This window comes from Monodon monoceros, unplaced genomic scaffold (assembly GCF_005190385.1).
Source record: "Monodon monoceros isolate NGI ecotype Baffin Bay Population unplaced genomic scaffold, NGI_Narwhal_1 Super_Scaffold_21, whole genome shotgun sequence".
NCBI lineage: Eukaryota > Metazoa > Chordata > Mammalia > Artiodactyla > Monodontidae > Monodon > Monodon monoceros.
The window spans coordinates 70,313,062-70,336,560 of record NW_021703778.1 but is presented as its reverse complement, the minus strand read 5'-3'; the positions used below and the strand labels follow the sequence as shown (position 1 = coordinate 70,336,560).

General features: G+C 37.5%; 1 protein-coding gene across 5 annotated transcripts in view; it reads right to left on the bottom strand.

Annotated features, from left to right (window-relative positions):
- MAP2K5 (mitogen-activated protein kinase kinase 5) overlaps window positions 1-23,499 on the bottom strand; it is a 278,521-nt gene that overhangs the window by 170,674 nt on the left and 84,348 nt on the right. For all 5 annotated transcript variants that reach the window (XM_029238396.1, XM_029238395.1, XM_029238397.1 and 2 more), the window contains 3 exons: window positions 14,386-14,454; window positions 14,212-14,293; window positions 1,583-1,644 (listed from right to left, as the gene is read on the bottom strand). In XM_029238396.1, the coding sequence (XP_029094229.1) occupies window positions 1,583-1,644; window positions 14,212-14,293; window positions 14,386-14,454 (213 nt within the window). The remainder of the gene's footprint in view (window positions 1-1,582; window positions 1,645-14,211; window positions 14,294-14,385; window positions 14,455-23,499) is intronic.

Below are 23,499 nucleotides of genomic sequence, written 5' to 3'. Positions count from 1 at the left end.
GACACATTTTAGAAAAAAAAAAAACAGCCTGATGTTTTAAAATGTAAGGGTTAAATACAAATAATGCTTTGGCTAGCACTTATTTCAAATGCCTTTCACTAAAATCACTGTCATATTTTCAATTAGGTAAGCCCTGCATTGAAGCTGGATTTTTTTTTTTTTGCTGACTCCATTCACTTCACAGGCTTCCCACTCCATTAGAAATGAAAAGACCGATGGCCTTGTGTGGCTGCCCTACACAAGAGGGAGGCAAGATTTATGAAATCCAGGAAGAACAAGCTTCTCTACTGAAGAAGGCAGATTCCTATTTTAGCCAAGTTTGATAGATAATTGAGTACAGAACTCATATACTTTTTGCTTTTTCAATTGGTATTCCTCCTTTTTTTTTTGCCCTTTAATATACATGCTTTTAAACTTTAGAGCTAAGAAATGCCAAAAGCCACAAAGCATTCATTCCCCCCTGAGATTAAAAGAGGAAATGAAACATTTTTATTTTCATCTAAAATAGTGCTTTAAGTAGTCAAATTTCATACTCATCTATCTAAACATGTAGATTAGAAGCTACTTAGCAGCAATAGCATCAGGAAAGAAAGTTCTCATCACCCTGGACAGTTCTCACTAATAATTAGAAAGAAAAAAGGAAAGCTGTGAATTACAATGAACTAAGACTAAATAAGTGTCCATGTTGGATTAAAGGATCTGTGTTGTCAGTTTGATGTATAATGAATGTGAAAATCAGCCATTTAATTAAATGGTACATGGTATAATCACTTTGTTCTGCACTAAACTGCTTAAGTTATCAGAGCGCCTTTAGTTTAGCAACTGTTTACTATTACACCACCCACGACTTCTCTTAGACACTGTTTAGCCTATGTTATTCCAAATTTGAAATCTGGAGTTTATATAGTAATGTTAATTTAGTTGATATAGTTCATCGGTTTAAATTAGTGAATATAGAAAAGAGGAAATCACAAAGGTATAAATTCCAGATATACGTGGTGAAAAAATTAAAAACCAAGTACATAAAAAGTCTGCAAAAATCTTTAAGACTAAAGTACTATTTTCTTATAGATGGTTTTATTTTAATAATTTAGGCTTTAAAAGTATTTTCTAATCATATGCCTATAACTACAAAATGTCCTTAAAACAGCTTTCTTTCCAAAGAACATGGAAATTTTACTGGTTAACAAGAGTAGTAAGGTCCCTGCAAATACATGAAACTAGAACAGGTCAGAATATGCAGGAAATTCCCTGGCAGTCCAGTGGTTAGGACCTGGCCCTTTCACTGACAGGGCCCAGGTTCGATCCCTGGTCAGGGAACTAAGATCCTGCAAGCCACACGGCGTGGCCAAAAAAAAGAATATCCATAAGCCTGAAAACTGTCATGTGTCTATGTCATTATTGTAGGTTAGTCTATGAAAAGAAGAAAGGACAAAAATGGTAAGAGAGTTAAGAAGGCCCTGGCAGTCAGCATGGATTGAAGAAAAAGAAAAAAAAAAAATCCTGAGGATATAAAGAGAATAATGTTTGACTATAGAGATTAAATCACCCAAATTTCATAGAGTTGAAGCCATATACTCACCGCCACTGCAATTCTTCCAAGGACATGCTCTGGAATTTTTCTATATACATCCAAAGATCCCCCTGTAGAAACAAACATGTTGTGTTACAACAAATGAAACTACTAAAAAAGTGCACTGGGCCCATCCTCTGTGGATCCATTGTAGGATTACTTTCATTTTATTCTCAAGTGTATAATCGTACACATGTAAAAACTGAAGGAAAGTAGTGAAGGACAGGCTAAGAATCTGTACTTTATGTAAACTTAAATACATACGCAAAACTAAAGGTCAATAGGACAATCATATCTAGGCATCTAGCTTGTGTTAACAGTTTTCTCAAAGGTAAACCAGGACCCTATCTTAGAATTTTCATATTAACCAAACAAAAGCTGGTATGTATAAAATTCAAAATACACATAAAAACTAATAAAGAAAAATAGTTATGTTAACATCTATCTAAATGAATGTTACCCTTCAAATTAGGTACCATGACAAGCAATCAACATATTCCAAAGATACTATCTTAGAACAAAATGGTTTTTTTCTTTTTTGGAAATTCTCTTTGATACAATTTTGAAAACTACTTTATGAGGTTAAAAAGAACTCTTTATGTCGTAACATTTTTTCACTAAAATGGTATTCACTAACATCCTTCACCTTTACCAAATTCAGCTTTTGGTGGTTTCCAAACAACAAAATCACTAGATTGTGAACATGATAAAGGCAGGGGTCATGTTGTTTGCTTTTAATTTTTCATCAACCTAGAAATCAGCACAACTAACAGAGAGTACATATTCAATAAATATCTGTCAGATGAATAAATAAATTTAAATCGCCATGAATTTTACCAGCTAGGTTAAGTTGCTCTGAAAACAGTTTCAAAAGAAGGGACTGCAAACCATCTGCAGCAATAATAACATCATTAAAATAATGGCATAACTTTCCCAGGAAACTATTTCAAAGGAACCAGTATTCATTTGGAAGTATAAATTTGAGTATGCTTGTTAAATTTTTAATCTTATACAAGTAGTATAAGAATTTCAGGAAGAGATGCAAAGAACCACTACTTTACTCATATTAATGATATGATTATATGAGAACTATTTTAATCACATGTAATAACCTTTCTTTGAGTCAAGGTGAGGTGTACAGTCTTTCAGTTCCATACAGGAATTATCCAATATATTTGAGAAACAATTTTTGTTTCTATCAGAGGCTAAAAATTCATACTTAACAATTTTACCACTGGATGCTTTATAAGTATGCCTCGTAAGATGTTAACATGGAGCATATTATCCTTTTCAAATGCAGTTAAGTCTATTTTGCAAATATAAATATTTTTATGTCAAGTTTTCCTAAAGTTGAACAGAGAAAAAATTATTTTTCCCTGTAAAAAATATTATATCAATATATATTCCATATATATAAAGATACTGGCTTTGTATTTATCTTGTTTAAAGCAGGAAAATGATCACTTCTTTCATTAACTTTGGCTTGTAGTTTCCAGATTCTGACAAGAAGCTGGAAAACCACAGTGTTAGTAAACCTTATGCTTTGGTTCTGGGTGCTACCAGGAAGAGAATGAAAAAAAGACACTTCTGCAATGAGGTGAGCCATCTTTATTTACTAAAATGGCATTTTTATTATAGATGCAAGAAAAGTGAAAACACGGTAGAAAAAACATTTCATGTTCTCATCGATCTTTCAGATGAATTGGCAGTTGCAAGAATGAACAGTCTCAAGAAGATCAAGCTTTACATGTTGGTATTTGGAATCCTCATTAATGGAGTTTAGTGGGCCAGTCCCTTATGAAGTGAACAGCTTGAGTGGCTCAAAACCAGGAGGTGCAAATCTATTCACATACACTACTAAGAGGTGCTAAGAGAAGATTTATTTTTACATAGGATATAAATCAGGGCTTAATTAGCTAAATGGATAGTAGTCAACAAGCTAAATCAAAAAACCAAAGATTACATTACCTCCATTTTTAGTGGAACAAGACAAAAAAGAATCCCATTTTGAGGTAATTCACTGATTTTTCTAAATATCTACTTAATCTCAGTTATATCCCACTCTCCTTAGCTATCCATATGGGTAAATCTTTACGTAGCTGGCTTTGTGTCATCACAGATTCATCCTGTCCTTGACATAATCATTAGAGAGAGATACTGTCAGAGGCAAAAAAAAATTGTGGCAGATCCACTTAGAATCAATAGTTCTTACTAAGCCGGATGAGTTCTCATGCAGTTAAAATAACTCTTACCAGGGTAAAAACGGCAGAGGGTTTTCAGTTGAATTTTTACTGAGTTTTACTATCATTTCTATCCTATAGGCCTAGGCAATCTTTAGACTCATCAAATCATCAAACATTAGTGCTGGAGGGACCTTAAAGATCAGCCCAATGACTTTATTTGACAGAGGAGGGAAACTGAGTCCAGAGAGGTGGGTGTTCTAGTCACAGCCATGAGTCAGTTGATGCCAGAACTCAGAAAAGATCTGAACCTTTGAACTGCAAAGATCTAAAAGGTTTCTCCATAACATCACATAGCTTGAGAATCACATGTGAGCTTTCTAGTCTCACTGCAATGTGATATTACTATATGACACGTACTCAGAGAGACAGTTTAATCTGTGCTGAGGCATTGGTATTCAAGGCATATAGATACTCGTTTATCTGTTGAATGGTTGCTTTGAACCTTCTCCTCATGATTCCAAGGTCACTGGTTTACTCTCTGTGACCTGTCACTTCCTCAGGTTCCCTGGCCTCAGATCATCCCTAGCCAGTCATTTCCTTGCATGCCACTATCCACCACGGGAACCGGGAGGAAGAGTGCTAACAGAGTAGCAAAAAATCCATGTCAACTGTCAAACAACTACACATTTCTGTTGATGAACTGGGGCTATCATCTTCATGAAATTAAGCCAAAAGAACTCATGGGGGGGCTTGCCTGGTGGCACAGTGGTTGAGAGTCCGCCTGCCGATGCAGGGGACACGGGTTCGTGCCCCGGTCCGGGAAGATCCCACATGCCCCGGAGCGGCTGGGCCCGTGAGCCATGGCCGCTGAGCCTGCGCGTCCGGAGCCTGTGCTCCACAACGGGAGAGGCCACAACAGTGAGAGGCCCACGTACCGCAAAAAAAAAAAAAAAAAAACTCATGGGGTAAGGTCTGTGTTTATCCTAATACAGGGCTACAACATAAAGTAGTGCCTTGCATGTGGGATAAACAGATATGTAGTAAATGAACAAGTAACATTAGTTTCATATTCATCCCAACATTTTCCTTAAAATGATCATGATTATTATTAATACTAACAAAATTGAAATCTGGAGCCACAAGCAAAAATTTCAGAAACTCTCTTAGTCTCTTCCAGTTGAAAAAAATAAAGAGCCGTTTCTTTCTTTGCAACATGGGTTTTGGGGGAAACAACTTATTCCCATGATGGTAATCCAAATACATGTACACAGATTCTGAGATGCTATATTTGGGTATTTCTGAGTGAATTTAATTTTGACTTAATGAGAAGGCCTATCAAATCACTCCCCTACTTGAAACCTTCCAATACATCCTAACAAATTCAGACTGAAACATAAATTCCTCACCATGACCTACAAGGCCTACACAATCTAGCTTCTGCCTATTTCTCTGGCCTCCTGTCTGGCCCCAGGTCCTCTCATCACCACTCTCAAGTCACCACGGCCTTCTTGTGGGGCCTTATTACACCAAGCTTGCTTCCCACCTTAGAGCATCTATACTTGATCCTCTGCCTTGAAGATCTTCCCCATGACCTTCCCTGAGCTGGCTCACTGACATTAAAGTCTCTGCTAAAATGCCACTCCCGTAAAGAAGCCATCCTTTGGACCCAGAGACTGTCATACAGAGTGAAGTAAGTCAGAAAGAGAAAAACAAATATCGTATATTAACACGCATATGTGGAATCTAGAAAAATGGTACAGATGAACCAGTCTGCAAGGCAGAAATACACAGATGAAGAGAACAAAGATATGGACACCAAGGGGGGAAAGTGGCGGTGGGGGGGTGAGGGTGGCGGTGGTGGGATGAACTGGGAGATTGGAAATGACATATATACACTAATATGTATAAAATAGGTAACTAATAAGCACCTGCTGTATAAAAAATAAATAAAATTTTTTTAGTTAAAAAAAAATACAAGAAGCCATCCCTGACCGTCCTGTATAGCAGCAGTCCCCAAACTTTTTGGCACCAGGGACCGGTTTTGTGGAAGACAATTTTTCCACGGACAGTGGGGTGTGGGGATGGTTCAGGCAGTAATGTGAGCAATGGGGAGCGGCAGATGAAGCTTTGCTTGCTCGCCTGCCGCTCACCTCCTGCTGTGAGGCCCGGCTCCTGACACGCTGCAGGCCAGCACTGGTCAATGGCCCAGAGGTTGGGGACCCCTGCAATATAGCACCTCCTCTCCTTATTAGTCATCATCTACCCTGCTTTAGGTTCTAACTAGACTTATCCCTCTCTGAGAGTGTACTGTATGTTTCTTGTCTCCCCTTCTAGAATTTAAGCCCCATACCAACAGGGATTAAGTCTTATTCACTGTTGTCCCCCAAGTTTAGAACAGTGTCTGAAAGAAAGTGCTCAATTACTACTTGGAAATAAACAACTAATATAAGATTAAAATAAATAATGGGAATTTACACTAACAGAACAGAACTAGGGTTGAGACAAAGTTGTCGAGAAGTTTAATTGAGATAGGAAGGGGAAAGAAGGAATGATAGAGGATGGCACATAGTTTTTGGTCCATGTATTTTTGAGGAATATTTTGTTTATTACAGAGAGAATGAAGGTCCAAAAGAGAGAGGGTGGTTAATGGAGAAACTCCACCAAGGGGATGCACACGTAAAGGGACTGACCTTAAACAGCTTTTCATGTGAGAGGTGGATCAGGTGTGTGCAGCTGTTGCTAAGCTATAGGTGGAAAAGCAAGGAATTATGAGAGCTCATACCTGATAGCCTATGTTGTCTCTAAATGAGAAAGAGGTAGGTAAAATCTGGGGGAGGGTAATAAAGTTTTACAGGAGCTGATGTGGGAAATAGCAGAGAAGATGGGAATGGGAGAACAAAACTTAAGAAGTAGGAAATTTTAGTGTTCAGGGACCAGTTAGGGTGGAGTAAAGGGAAGCTGCCAACAGCAGTAGGAGAAGGGCTTCAGGCAGCTCAAGTCAAGAGAGTGAGGAGTCTCAAAAAGAGAAGTTAAATATAGGTTATAAAGTGAATATTTTAAGATAAGGACTTAAAGTATTAAAATGTAACTAAAAGGTGATATCACTAAAAACAGCAGGGTAAGGTCCTCTGAAAATTCTTTTCTCCACAAAAGCAATGAAAAAACACACAAAAATTGTCAGAATCAACTTGTTCACAACTCTTGAAATTAGCCAAAGGATTGCAGCAACCCCAAAATTGTTTATTCAGGACAACGCTTGAATCTTGGTAAGAACAGCAAGCTTTGTGGCATTTTAACTTGCCCTATTCCCACTGCCTGATCTCCAGCTTCAGTGCAGCCTTGAAAACCAGCAGCCTGCCATCACAGTAAACTCCAGCAGCCTGATAGCCACTGCACAGGCAGAACTGATTTGGTGCTCCTTCATATCCACATTGTCATAAAAGTTTCACTTCTGACCTGTTTGGGGGTTCCCTGGAAGACCCCACTTGCAATGCTGTCTTTACTTACACCTTATACAAAAAACCTTTTCCTTAGGGGCATTTATTGAAAACAATTAGAAGCAATCAATTAACTCTGTAACTTATTGAGGTGGCAGATAACAGTTTAGGTAAACAATAGGCTAACCAAAAGTCTTAAAAGGAAAAGCTGGGGAATGAGATGTCAATAGAGGCTTTGAGGGACTTCCCTGGTGGCGCAGTGGTTAAGAGTCTGCCTGCCAATGCAGGGGACACGGGTTCGAGCCCTGGTCTGGGAAGATCCCACATGCCGTGGAGCAACTAAGCCTATGCGCCACGGCTACTGAGCCTGCTCTCTAGAACCGCAAGCCACAACTACTGAGCCTGAGTGCCACAACTCCTGAAGCCCACACGCCTAGAGCCCGTGCTTCAACAGAAGCTACCGCAAGGAGAAGCTGTGCACTGCAACAAAGAGTAGACCCCGCTCACCACAACTAGAGAAAGCCAGTGCGCGGTAACGAAGACCCAACACAGCCAAAGATAAATAAATAAATAGATTTATTGGAAAAAGAAAAAATAGAGGCTTTGAAAAGCTGCAACATATTCTTGGGAATCTAGGATATATGCATGCACAAGGCCATGTGCATGCTCAGGAGGGCCTGGAGGAGGCTTTCAGCAGTCACCTTGGGCTGAACATGAGGCTCAGCACAAGCAGGAAGCAAAGACTAAGGCACAGTTATCAACTGGTGGGAGAGTACTAGACTTACCCCTCTCTGAGAGTGGGAGAGTACTGAAGGTGTGCCCCAACACAGAACCCTTCAGCAAAGACTGGGAGACTTATTAGCCCCAGGCATTTAAGGAAATCTCTGCCTAATCATTAGCTGACCAGTAAGCTAACTGAAAGAGGCTTCAGTGGCTACACACTGGAGACAGAAACACTACAGAATAGTTTAGAAAAGTCACTAAACAAACATATCCAACAAAAACAAACCCTGGGGATTAGGGAGAATCTGATTTCTAGAGTTAACACATTACATAATTTAAAATGTCCAGTTTTCAACAATAAAAAATGAGACATGTAAAGAAACAAAAAGGTATGACCCATACACAGGAACAAAAGCAATCAACAGAAACTGTCCCTATAAAAGCTCAGATGTTGGACTTACTGGAAAAAAATCTTTAATCAGCTATGTTAATATACATCCATATAACTAAAGGAAACCGTCTGTAAGGAACTAAAGTATGAGGATGATGTCTTCCCAAATACAGGCTATCAATAAAGAGGCAAATTACACACCCTCCCAAACATACACATATACATACACACATATATACAAATCCCTCTCTCTCTCTCTCTCTCTCTCTCTCTCTCTCTCTCTCTGTGTGTGTATATATATATACACACACACACACACACAGATATAAAATAAAGTTTGGAGCAAAGTTTTTGTACGCTACTGAAAGGAAGTTGATATTAATCTGAAATAAGTTGTTGATATTAATCTGAATAAGTTAAGATGATAACTGTAATCTCTAGGGAAACCAAACATACACCTTAAAAATATAGTAAAAGAAACCACAAGATAATTTAAACAGTACATTAGAAAATATCTATTTAATATAAAAGAAAGCAGTAATGAACGAACAGAAGAACATAAAAGAAGACTTAAAGAAAACAAATAGTAAAATGGCAGATATAAATTCTAGCTTGTCATTAATTACATTAAATGTAAATGAATTAAACACTCTAACTGAATGAAAGATTGACGGACTGGATAAAAAAATTATCCAACTCTATGCTGCCCATAGGTGATGCACTTTAGATTCAAAGACCCAAATAGGCTGAAAATAAACAACGGAAAAAGACATAACAAGCAAACAGTAATCAATAGGGAACCGGAATGGCTATACTAAGTTAGACAAAATAGACTCTTAGGCAAATGCTGTGACTAGAGACAAAGAAACACATTTTATAATGATAAAACAGTCAATTCATCAAGAAGATATAACAATTACAAACATACATGCACCTAACAATAGAATGCCAAAATATGTGATGCATAAACTGACAAAACTGAAGGGAGAAACAGACAACCAAAAAATACCCCATTTCAATACCTACTTTCAACAGTAGATAGAACAATTTGCACTAAAGATTAACAAGGAAATAAAATACTTAACACCATAAACCACCTACTCCTGACAGACATCTCAAGAACACTCCACCCAGCAATAGCAGAATACATTTTTCTCAGGTGCACATGGAACATTCTCCAGGACAGACAATATTTTAGGGCATAAAACAAATCTCAATAAATTTAAAAGGACTGAAATCATACAAAGCCTGTTCTCTGACCTCTAAGGAATATTAGAAATCAGCAACAGAAGGACAAATTCAATGTGGAAAATGACACATTCCTAAATAAAAATGGGTCAAAAGAGAAATCACAGGGATTATCTTTGTGGGGAATTAGAAAACACTTTGAGATAAATGAAAATGAAAAAAACAACATATTAAAACTTCTAGGGTGCAGCTAAAGAGGTGCTTAGAGGGACATGTACAGCTGCAAACGCCTACATTAAATAAGAAAGATCTCAATATCCTAACTTCACAGCTTAAAAATACAGAAAAAGAGGAGCAAACTAAAAACAGAGCTAGTAGATATTAATAAGTATTAGACCAGAGATCTAACACAATAGAAAAACAACAGAGAAACATCAAAGAAATCAAGAGTTGGTTTTTGAAAAAGACAAAGAAACTGATCAACTTTTAGCTACCCTGACCAAGAGAAAAAGGGATAAGACTCAAATTAATAAAATCTGGAATGAAAGAGAGAACATTAACACTGACTTTACTGAAATAAAAATGATTACAAAGGAATACTAGGAATAATTGTTTACCAACAAATTAGATAATCTAGATGAAATGAACAAACTTCTAGAAAGCCACAAAGTACCAAAACTGACTCAAGAAGAAATAGAAATTCTGAATAAACTTATAACTATAACTAATAAAGATATTGGTTGGTAATTTAAAAAACTACTCACAATATTATTCAGTCTTAAACAGATAGTAAATTCTGACATATGCTACAACATTGGTAAATCTTGAGGACATTATGAAAAGTGAAACAAGCCAGTCCCAAAAAAGACAAATACTGTGCAAGTTCACTTAGCTGAGGTATCCAGAGTAGCCCAACTCATACAGACAGAAAGTAGAATATTCGCTACCAGGGGCTGAGAGTAGGAGGCAAAGGAGAGTTATGGCTTAATGGGTACGGGGTTTCAGTTTTGCAAGCTGAAAAGAGTTCTGGAGATGGACGGTGGTGGTTGCATGGTAATGTGAATGAACTAATGCTGCTGAACTACACACTTAAAAATGGCTAATATGGTAAATTATATATGTATTATACCACAGTTTTTGAAAAACTTTTGGGAAAGACAGTCTTAAGCACACAGTCTTGCTAATCCTACTTGGCCACATAAGAATAGGCCTTGGGGCTGGAACACTTGCTTACCAAGAGATAAAGAGGCCACATAACCTGTGCTGGGTTTATCTCCTTGTTTTGGAATATCTTTCCCTGTTTTAGGCTCAGTGTGTACTCCTTTGTCCTGATTAAGCATGTGCATCAATGGACCTTAGGCATACCTCCAGCTTTCAGGATTTCTGACTCCAGGGGAGTAGGGCAGAGTGGGGGGTACTTTTGCTGTAACACAGATGGGTATGTGCAGGCCAACTGCCCTGCACAGACTGCCAGGAGGGACCTGCTGTTGGCCATTGGGAACTGACACCCACTACTAAAGCTGATCTTGCTCTGTCTCTTTTTTTTTTTTTATGTGAGTAAAGCATTGTTCAATCCAGTGCTTGATTGTATTCTGTTTTTCTTGGCAACTCCAATACCAAGATGCAGTGGGCAGCAGTGCTTGGACTTCTCCTAATGAGAGACAACAAATGCCACCTGACCACAAAAACTACTCACAAAGAAAACCCCAGGACCAGATGGCTTCACCGGTGAATTATACCAAACGTTTTAAGAAGAATTAACATCAATCTTTCACAAACTCTTCCAAAAAACAGAAGAGGAGGGAACACTGTCCAACTCATTCTTTGAGGACAGAATTATCCTGATATCAAACTCACACAATGACATTACAAGAAAAGAAAACTACAAACCAATATCACTTAAGAATATGGATGTAAAAATCCTCAACAAAATACTAACAAATTGAATCCAGCAACATAAAAAAGGATTATACAGGACTGATTCAATATGCAAAAATCTATTAATGTAATACACTGTAACTATGGAATAAAGGACCAAAAAACACATGATCATTTTAATAGACAAAGAAAGCACTTGACAAAATCTAATGCCAATTTATGATAAAAATACTCAACAAACTTGATAAATGACATCTACCAAAACCCCACAGTTAACATCATACTTAATGGTGAAAGACTGAAAGCTTCCCTTCTAAGGAGCAAAAGAAGGATGTCTGCTCTCACTACTTCTATTCAACACTGTACTGAGGGACTTCCCTGGTGGTCCAGTGGTTAAGAATCCATCTTGCAATGCAGGGGACACCGGTGCAATCCCTGGTCAGGGAACTAAGATCTCACATGCTGTGGGGCAATTAAGCCTGCGTGCCACGACTAGAGAGCCCTTGCACTGCAACTAATGACCCTGCGTGCCACAACTAGAGAGAAGCCTGTGCACTGCAACAAAGAGCCCACGTGCTGGGACGAAGGATCCTGGGTGCTGCAACTAAGACCCAATGCAGCCAAAAAATAAATAGTTTTTTCAAAAATTAAAAAAACCCCAAAAAACCACTGTCCTGAAAGTTTTAGCCAGGGTAGTTTAGCAAGAAACAGAAAAAAAGACATCCAAAATGGAAAAGAAGATGTAACACTACCTCTATTTTCAAATGACATGATCTTCTATATGGAAAACCCTAAGGAATCTATAAAAACCTATTAGAGTTTAAGGAGCAAGTTTAGCAAACTGAATGCAAACTGGTGTAAAATGGAATGGAACAGTTTGGCAGTGTTAAACATAGAGCTACCATATGACCCAGCAATTCTACTCCTACTGACATACTCAAGAGAAGTGAAAACATATGTCCACAAAAAACTTGTACACAAAAGTACATAGCAGCATCATTCACAACAGCCAAAAAATGGAAACATCGCAAATGCCCATCAGTGATGAATGAGTAAAGAAAATGTGGTGATCTATACGATGGACTATTATGCAGTCATGAAAAGTAATGAAGTACTGATAAATTTTACAACCTGCGTGAACCTCGAGAACATTATGCTAAGTGAAAGAAGCCAAACACAAAGGCCACATACTGTATGATTCCACTTAATCTGAAATGTCCAAAATAGGGAAATCCATAGAGACAGAAAGTAGATTAATGGTTGCCAGGGACTAGAGGGAACAGGGTATAGGGAGTGACTACTAATGGGTAGGGAATTCATTTCCAGGGTGATAAAAATGTTTTGGAATGAGTGGTGATGGTTACACAACCTTGTGAATATACTAAAAACCACTGAACTGTACACATTAGAAGGACGAATTTTATGGTATTTGAACATACCATCTTAATAAATACATTTTTTAATATAACAAAAATTGAGGATTCAAAAAAGGATGATGAAAAGTCATAAAGTAATGACATGTACTGGCTCTATGAACCCATTTTTTCTAGTCAGCCTCGTCGAATACTAATTGTCATACTTCCCATATGTTTGTAAGACTTTTAATTCTTGACATCTACTATAACTAATTTAGAACACGTTATTATAGTAACAAGGTGTCAATGATGGCTCATTAAAAAGTCTTGTGGGGGGCTTCCCTGGTGGTGCAGTGGTTAAGAATCCACCTGCCAATGCAGAGGACACGGGTTCGAGCCCTGGTCCGGGAAGATCCCACATTCTGCGGAGCAACTAAGCCCGTGTGCCACAACTACTGAAGCCCACGAGCCTAGAGCCCGTGCTCCGCAACAAGAGAAGCCACTGCAATGAGAAGCCCACGCACCGCAATGAAGAGTAGCCCCTGCTCACCGCAACTAGAGACAGCCCACGCACAGCCAAAAAAAAAAACAAAGTCTTGTGGGGAATGAACTAATTGTATTATTAATATACTGAGAATCCCCCAAATGAACTAAGTATATTTTTTAAATGTTGAGGGTTTTTTTTTTTTTGGCCGTACCGCTCGGCTTGCAGGATCTTAGTTCCCCAACCAGGGATTGAACCCGGGCCACGGCAATGAAAGCACTGAGTCCTAACCACTGAACCACTAGGGAACTCCCAAATGTTGAGTTTTAATGAGCTAGACATTAAAAAATTGAATATGTGAAATTTAAAGACTGCTTTGATTTCAAATAGGTAAACAATAACAATGATGACATCATTTTACTGATAGGGTGCCAGGAAATTTGCATTTTGCCAAAATATTCAGAACAAAAAAGATTTATCAAAATAGAAATGAATAAAAAATAAAGGAAGGAAGGAAAGGGCTAGAGTCCAAAGAAAACTAAACAAATCTTGGTTAAACAGAGCTGTGTTGGAAAACAATTTCTTATCTTGCAATTAAGATCCGATTTCTTTCTAAAAGACACAGGACATTGCATTAACAGATTTCTTTAAAAGAAAATCTGTTTTGGCTATTGAAACATTAAAAGAACAGAGCAACTGTTTTGCAAGTGAAGACAGATTGTATGGAAGAATCAAGTATCAAACCACCGATTAGACTAGTATTTAATCTATTTAAATTTTCAGTAAAAGTAAATGAACTTACATTCTTGAAATTATGGCTCGGCTATAAATATTTAACAACAGGAACCCTTAACACTAAGATGTTTTAGAGCATAAAGGAGGTAATTATTAGTATATTTTCATTATTTTTAATTCTACTTGATACCTATATCAAAACCAGGTTTTAAAGCACTCTACTCCCAAAATCACTTTTAAAGTATTATAAAAGGGAAGACTCACCATCCATGAATTCTGTACATATTGAAATTCTGTTTTCCACAAAAAATGCACCATAAAACCCTATGATATATGATGAATCACACTGTAACAAAAATAAGACAAAAGTAGTTAATAGCCTGCAAGCCAATACCACAGGCATACTTTATAAGGAAAAATGACCAAGAAAAAAATTACCTTATAAAGAATTTCCAATTCAGACATAATTTGCTTCTGAAGTTCCAGTGTAATATCTAGTAGTATGACCTAAATATATAAAGGAACCAACATTTACACATTTATTCACCTTTAAATTAAATATAGTCATATTCATTATGAAATATAAAAACAAAAAATATGGTGTTTCCTCTATTCATTCCACCTCTCTCCTCCCCACCACAACCTCCAGTAATACAAACTGTGTCCACATCTGTCTAACACTTTGTATTGGGGGAGGTGGTATACAAGTGATTGATGGGATCAAAGAAAAAGCCAGGTCTCAAAGGTCAGTATTAACAGCTTTAAAAGTCAGTTAAGTTATAACACCCTTAATTTATACATCCTATTTTGGTCACATTGGTTATTTTGAGAAGAGGAAGATCGTAATGACCTTGAAACCACTAAAAAAATAATTGTCTTGTAATTCAGACACTGGGCAAAAGCAGAGAGAATAATGAGTAAAAATAACATTTAAAGTAGATTTTTAGTTATGAGAGAAATAAGAAGTTTTAAAAATATGTCAGGTTTTTATATTCTTCCAGGTGGGTAATCTTTCTTTGCCAAAACTGTTATAAAATGTTGGAGCTTGAAGGAACCTCAGAAATGATTTCACCTAATTCCCTTCTTTTTAAAAAATAAATAAATTAATTAATTTTGGCTGCGTTGGGTCTTCGTTGCTGTGTGTGGGCTCTCTCTAGTTGTGGTGAGCGGGGGCTACTCTTCATTGCAGTGCATGCGCTTCTCATTGCGGTGGTTTCTCTTGTTACGGAGTACGGGCTCTAGGCAAGCAGGCTTCAGCAGTTGCAACACGTGGGCTCAGTAGTTGTGGCACATGGACTTAGCTCCTCTGCGGCATGTGGGATCTTCCCGGACCAGGGCTCGAAACCATATCCCCTGCATTGGCAGGTGGAATCTTAACCACTGAGCCACCAGGGAAGTCCCTAATTCCCTTCTTTTAGAGGAAGAAACCAAGGTTCTGAGGAGTCATGAGGCCCAGCAATGTCAGGGCCCCTCCCTGATTCCAAGGACCATGCACTTTCCAGTATGCCCTGAGGCTTTATGGTTCTCCTTAAAATATCAACCACTGAGTCAAATTCATAACATAGAAACGTACAATAGTATATTCATAAACTTACCTAGAACAAATTCTACTTTATTTCAAACACTTATTTTTTTAAGAAAGAAGACCATCAACCATTGAAATTTTACTTAGCATTTCCTGTGAAGCCAATTCAAGGGAAATTGTTTTTTACTTAAAACAGACAGTGATGATAATAAAATAACTGGAAGATAATTTCTAAGATTTGTGGCAGAGTTTCTGACTCTAGACATTTCTAGATAAAAACTTAACATTCAGGATTACCAATGATAGTCTAATTAAACACCATCCAACACTGAACCACATTTTGTATTACAATGGCAGAATGTGTGTGTGTGTGTGTGTCTGTGTGTGTGTATACACACACAGACACACACACATATATATAATCAATACTGGAGGAAAAAACATAAATTTTGAATTGCAATCTGCTGTTAGAGCAAGGAAATAAAAGGATAATCTCTAAAACACAGATTTTATAGTCCTGACATCCATTGCGGGGAGGGTAAAATGAGTACAAAAAGGCATAGCAGTTTCTATCAAGAGTTTGCTTTAGGGTTATTTATAAAAGCTCTCACTAAAACTAGACTGTAAGTGTGATGCAAAACTGCCAAGAAGCATTTAAACATTTCTCCCAATCAATAGTCATTTGCCACAATATTCACTTACATTTTTGTTCCTGTATAAAATTTAGCAACAAAATTAATTCATCTAGTGTTGTTTGAATTCTATGCCATAAAATATTAGAGCTATTCATCCTACTATGTCAAGTACAGGGACTCTTTCAACCTGAAAAACTCTGCTAAAAGGAGTAAGGTATTATTTACCTTAAAGCAGTGGTTCTCAACCTTGGCCTCACATTATAATTACCTTTATATCTAGGTGTTTATATAAATATATAAGGACACTTCTAACAAATCCTGATGCACAGGGCTTACTCCAGAATAAGGGAATCAGAATCTCTAGGGTTGGGCCCACATCTCTGCATTTTTAAAAAATTTCCCAGATAATTTGTAACCCATAGTAAGGTTGAGAATCCCTTATTTAATGTTTCAAAAATGTCGTTTATTCAGTGTTTAGTATGACTACTAAGATATACTGCACCTCCAGGCCCCCAATCAAGAAACAACATGATGCCACAAGGCTAACCAAAACCTTGTTATTAACCCAAAACTACCAGCTATGAACATATTCTCTTCACAGAGAACCTTAACTGGGCTCCTATGGCCTCAAATAAAGTTAAAATTCTAGCATGATAGTCAAGGAATTCTTCCACAGTCTACCTCCAACTTGTTATTCTAGCTCCTTCTCCCACTATTCCTTACCACAAACCCAATCTACGTGTAAAACCAGATGATTTCTACCGGTCCACACACATATCCTGTGCTTTCCCCAAGCTGTTCCCTCCACTTGAGGTGTGCTTCCTTGCTCCATTCCATAGTCACTGGCCATAAAACCTTTCCTATCCTTTAGATACAGCTTGAATGCCACCACCACCTCCACAAAGCCAGCCCCAAAGTCCTCCATCAGATCCTTTATCTTTTTCCTTATCACAAGCTGCCTTTAGCATTAATACCTCATCTCCTAAAAACAGAAGCCTAGAGAGTACAGAGTGGTTGTAAGCCCCTGAACGGCAACGGCAACGACTGTCTTGTGCATTTTTCTCTGGTCCCCTCCCCCCATATCCAGCACCCAGCCCAGGGTCTTACTCAAGTGGTGCCCATTAAGTGATGTGGGACTTAATTAAAGTACTCCTTACAAACATAATCCTACAAATAAGAAGCTATTTCTAGACAGGAAGGAAATGAATTGCCTGATTTCTATAACTGAATTTAAAACCAAAGACATAAACACCAAAATAAATAAAATTGCCACACTGGCCTAACATGTAGCAAGTAACACCGTATTTGTGGGACCAATCCACTGCACCCTAATAGGTCTTGATCATTCTTGGAATTTGCTATAGTCCAGAATAGTGGAGATTCCATAATGGTAAAAAAATGAAAATGTAATTTCTGGGAACTTGAGAGGGCAAGTAAAATCTACCCTAAAATGGAAAAATTGGGAAAAAAGCATGGCGAATACTAATATTTTTTTCTGAAGAACAAGGAAAGCATGAACTCCTTAAGTCTTCATGATTGTTTTTTTTTCTCCTTAGGAAGAGCTAAATTTTTCAAACTGGAAAGAATTTGAACATGAAGCATTTCCTGGAGAAAGGGTTAAGTGAGAAGCTGAAATACCTGAGTGCATTTCCGCTGCTCTCCACTACACCTCCAGGACAAATAAGGATGAGTTGTCAAGTTAAATATAAGCAGTCAAGTGACTGAATTATAATTTACTCTGTGCTCAATTTAAATTAGTGTGAGGCTATTAAAATATACAGTATAAATACGGCAATTCATCACAAGCTGTCATGGATGACTTCATTTATTTGCTGGAGTGGCACATGCTCCACTAAAGGGAAGGAGAGCAAAATCACAGGTCAAATTAAGCCGCTATTCTGTTTTAATTCGCTTATTTAATCTGTGGCGACATAATTGTCTTTTACAGTATGTACAACTCAGAAAGGAAATTTGGGAGGATTACAGTCAGTATACAAATGATTAATCAAATGGTCCATTTAAATGCTAGTTTAAAAGCAGCAGAAACCCAAAGCAGTCAAAGAATGATAATCAGCACATGCTACATACAAGGCTAAATTTCCTGGAAGATGGATTTTTCCCAATTAGAATATTTACAGTACTGGGGAATCTATTAAGCTCTACTCTTTCAAAGATTTTATAGACTACATTAACGGTATAAAAAGGTTCTGTTTGCAAGATGGCTAACAGTATTTTTATTTGTTTTCTGCTCTACTTGTTTGCAATCGTCTTGCTTAACTACATTCCTCCCCCGCCGCCCACCAAAAGCTAGTTAGAAACACATATTCATATACAGTCATCGAATAGTTATCTTTGAACTAGCATTAGTATCATTTTGAGGCAAATTTTTTTCTAAACTCAGTGATATAAAATAAAAATTCAAGATACTTCTATTCTTCCCAAAATTCAACTTTTTATAATATCTGAAATATTTTCCCGCCTTTGAAGTCTAAAGAGGTAAACACTAATACGCTTAGACACTGCAGTATTCTTTAGACAAAAAAGTCTAGAAAATAAGAACATTTACAAGTACAAAAATTAGAAATATTTTCAGTAGGAAGAGAAAAGTAACAGATTTTCAAGGACTCTCATCTAATTGCTCCCACAGACATTCAAACTATGGGTCCAAATGACCATTTGACTTGGAAAATTAAATTTCCCTCATCATTCTATGCAGGCATCAGAGCCCTGCAGGTGATTCTGTTTAGACAAGGACTGTGATTTGCTGCTCTTCGCAATCCCTTTGTGACACCAGGCAGCCCCGTTTCACAGCTGAGGTCACTGAGAGGTTCAAGTGACATGCTTGAAGTCACACAAAAGTCAGGAGAGGGTCAGGAAAGGACCAAATGCACTTCTAACTCTTAACCTTTCATTTCACCCTTTAATATAAAAAAAAGCTAAGAAATACTCTGGGTGAGAGCAATGGTCCATACAAAGAACACTATGGGATATTCTGTATGTGAGCTGAACCTACTTTCAGGATGTTACTTCAAAAGATGAATGAATTAATTAAAGAACAAATGACAGAATAAAATTTATTTATTCAGTTAGTCATTCAACTAATTATGTGTTGAACATCTAATCATTACAAGATGTTCAGTGCTCTGTACTAGGCCCTGTATGCAAGGTTCTACATGAATCAATGAGTCAGACAAGAAGCTAAATAAGATCTGTTCCCCACTTACAAAGAGATTTCAGTGTAATAGGGGAAATGTACATGTATACTAATAGCAAAATACAAGGCACTATGTGATAACACCCGTAAGAGACATACAGAGAATTCTAGGGAGGTTCAAGGGAGAAGGTGAATGAGTGATAGATATACCAGATGTGACAGGATGTATTCAAGTAAGTTCAGTGGAAGAGCAAGCTTTGGAGCTGACCCTTGAAGGGTGTTAAGTATTTTGATAAGTGGAGACATGGGTGAAGGCATTCTAATTACAAAGAAATACATGAGTAAAAGTGTTGAAGTGAGACACTACTTGGGTTCAGATAAGGCAATGAGTTCAACCTAAAAGCAGCACAGGATTCAGACACATAATGCTTCAAAAGTAGGCTGCTGACCTACTGTGGAAGATCTTGAGTTCCATTCCACACAGCTTTTACTTGGGAAGTAATGTAGAGCCTTTGAAGACTTTTGAGAAGGGAAGAGATGTGACTAGAACTATGTTTTAAGAAGCCAAATCCAAGGGTAGTGAGCAGAAATATAGTACAGAGCATGGACTTGAGGCAAGACTGCCCTGAGTTCAAAGCCTGGTTCCATTGCATATTAGCTGTGGGACTAAGCTACTTAAATATTCTGTGCCTCAGCTTCTGCGTCTGTAAAATGAGGATCCATAATGGTAGCAACTGCAAAAGGCCACTGTGAGCATTAAATGAGGAAAACGTGTGTAGAGTGCTTAGCACAGTACAAATGATCAATAAATGGGAGCCTGTATTTTTGAGAGAATAATTTAAAAGCTGGTCAACATGTCTGACAAGAGACAAAAACAAGCATCTGGATTTGCATGGTGACAAGAAAGGAAGAGATACTAAAAATTAAATAGCAACAACAACAAAAAAGAAACCCAGAAAAATCAACAGGCTTCTAGACATTAGATATCAGCTAAAATAGGACAGTGATCCCTAAGACATGGAATAAGATGAGTCCTATGACTGTTCAGCTTACTAACTAGACAAGAGTTTCCAGGCCCCGCCCCTGCATGGAACCCAGGGGGAGCTCAGCCACCTCCCTAAGCTGAGAGAACTGGGAGTCCGAGGAGGCCAAGGCAGCTAGAGTTCACTGGCAGAAGAGCAAAAGGAGACAGCTCCAGAGGGCTGCAGAGGGCCCCTGAAGTCTTCAGCTGAGTAACAACTAGCACGTGGATGTCAGGAAACTACCTGAGGCCAGGGAAAGAACCCCCAGAAAGAACCAGGACAAACAATCTCCAAACCTCACACTAGGCAGAGTTTGTGTTCCCACCAGCCAGGATGGAAAACCTGTATTTGCCAAGGCATTGGGGTAAAGTATTCAGAAGATGACTGCTTCAGCTGACTGGGGAAAATTAGTTCTGGACTAACCACTGGGATGGTCCCATCTCATAAAGATTAAAAGCAAGTCCTGAAAGGATAAAACTGTTTCAGATTCACTAAGCAGCACCTCAGAATAAAGCTCAAGAATATTTACAGGAATGAGCCTATGCCATACGACTGGCATCCAGTAAAAAATTATAAGGTATTAAAAAATACAACCCCAAATGGGGAGAAAAAGCAATCAGACAAAACTGACCCCCAAATGACACTTATCATAGAATTAATAGGCAAGACCATTAATTCAGTTATCATAACTATATTCCACATATGCAAGAAGGTAGAAGAAATATGGAGCATGTTAAGTAGAGACATGGAAGATGTAAAAAAGACCCATGTAAACTTCCAGGGATGAACAGTACAACGTCTGAAATGAAAAATATACAGAACAAAATTAATAACAGAATAGAAAATGCAGATGAAAGGACAAAAACCTGAACATCTGACAACAGAAACTATTCAAAAGTGAAACATTAGAGAGAAAAAAAAGCCTAGAATAAACAAACAACAGAGTATCATTTTGCTGTGGGACAACTTCAAGTGACCTAATATAAATGCAATTTAAGTTCCCCAATGTGTGTGGGGGGGGGATACTTGAAGAAATAATGGCTAAAATTTCTCCAAATTTAATGAAAACTAAAAATCCACAAATTTCTATCTCAACAAATCCTAAGTACAGGAATCACGAGGAGAATTACATAAAAGCTCACCATAATCAAATTGCATAAGACTAGTGATAAAAAAATCTTAAAAGCAGACATATACACACTACCAAATGTAAAATAGCTAGCTAGTGGGAAGCAGCTGCAAAGCACAGGGAGATCAGCTCGGTGCTTTGTGACCGCCTAGAGGGGTGGGATGGCGGGGGAGGCAGATGCAAGAGGAAGGAGATATGGGGATATATGTATATGTATAGCTCATTCACTATGTTATAAAGCAGAAACTAACACACCATTGTAAAGCAATTATACTCCAATAAAGATTTTTAAAAAAGAGAAAAGCAGTCAGAAAAGACGTCAGTTCTAATGTACAGAGGAATAAAGATTTTAAATGACAGTAAGAATGAATGCAATGCAGAAAACAGTGAAACAAAATCTTTAAACTACTGAAAGAAATGGACAATTAACCTAGAATTCTGTATCTGGCAAAAATGTCTTCCAAAATTTAAAGTCAAATATACACTTTTCAAGACATGCAAAAGCTGCAAGTATTCATTGCCAGGACACTCATGCACTATAAGAAATGTAAAAGATGGGAGTCCTGCAGACAGAAGGAAAATGATACCAGACAGAAATCTGGATCGACACAAGAGAATAAAGAGCACTGAAAAAATGTGAGTAAATATAAATATTTTCTTACATTTAAAATGCCTTTAAAAGACAACTGTCTAAAGCAAAAACAGTAACAATGTATTCTGGAGTTTATAACATGAGTAAGTAAAATGTACGATAACCAAGGTGACGATAAGGGAAATGAAAGTATACCATTGTAAAGTTCTCACACTATAGGTAAACTGGCACAGTATTACTTGAAGGTAGGGCTTCTCTGGTGGCACAGTGGTTAAGAATCCGTCTGCCAATGCAGGGGACACGGGTTCGAGCCCTGGTCCGGGAAGATCCCACATGTCACGGAGCAACTAAGCCTGTGCGCCACAACTACTGAGCCCACGCGCCACAACTACTGAAGCCCATGTGCCTAGAGCCTGTGCTCCGCAACAAGAGAAACCACCGTAATGAGAAGCCTGTGCCCGGCAATGAAGAGTAGCCCCGCTCGCTGCAACTAGAGAAAGCCCACATGCAGCAACAAAGACCCAACACAGCCAAAAATATATAAATAAAAAATAAATTAAAATTACTTGAAGGTAGACTATGATAAATTAAAGATGTATACTATAAACTCTAAAGCAGCTGCTTAAAAAAAGGACATACAGACAGAATAAATAGAAAACAAAGAGCAAATTGATATACTTAAATCCAACCATATCAATAATCATATGAGATGTAAATGATCTAAATATCTCAATTAAAAAACAGAGATTATCAGACTGGATTAAAATACAAGACCCAACTATATGCTGCCTACAATAAATCCATCCCAAATATAAAGATACAACAGGTTAGAAGTAAAAGGCTGTATCATGCTAACACTAGTCAAAGTAAAGCTGGAGTAGCTATATTAACATCAGGCAATGTTGATTTCAGAGCAAAGAATATTACCATGGATAAAGAAGATCACTTCATAATGATAAAGGGGCCAATTCATCAAGAGGACATAACAATCCTAAATAACCTAACAGATCTTCAAAAAATATGAAGTAAAAAATGACAGAATTTCAAGAAAAAATAGACAAATACACAATTGTTCCTGCAGATTTCAACACCCTTCTTTCTTGTTGATAGGACAAGTAGATAAAAAATCAGTAAAGATACAGAAATTTGGAACAACACTAACAGCCAACTTAATCTAATTGACATTTATCCTACATCGTATACAACAGACTATACATTCTTTTCATGTGCACAGGGAAGACTTACCAAGATAAGTCATATTCTGGGCCAAAAAATAAACATCAATAAACTTAAAATAATTCCAGTTATACAAAGTATGTTCCCTGACCACAATGGATTTAAATTAGAAATCAGTAACAGAAAGATATCTGGAAAAATCCCCAAATATTTGGAAACTAAATAACACTCCTAAGATTTAATTTAAAAAACTCTGCCTGTTTTAAAGAAATGATACATTTCTTTCTCTTAGGATATGACTATTATATAAGCAAAAATG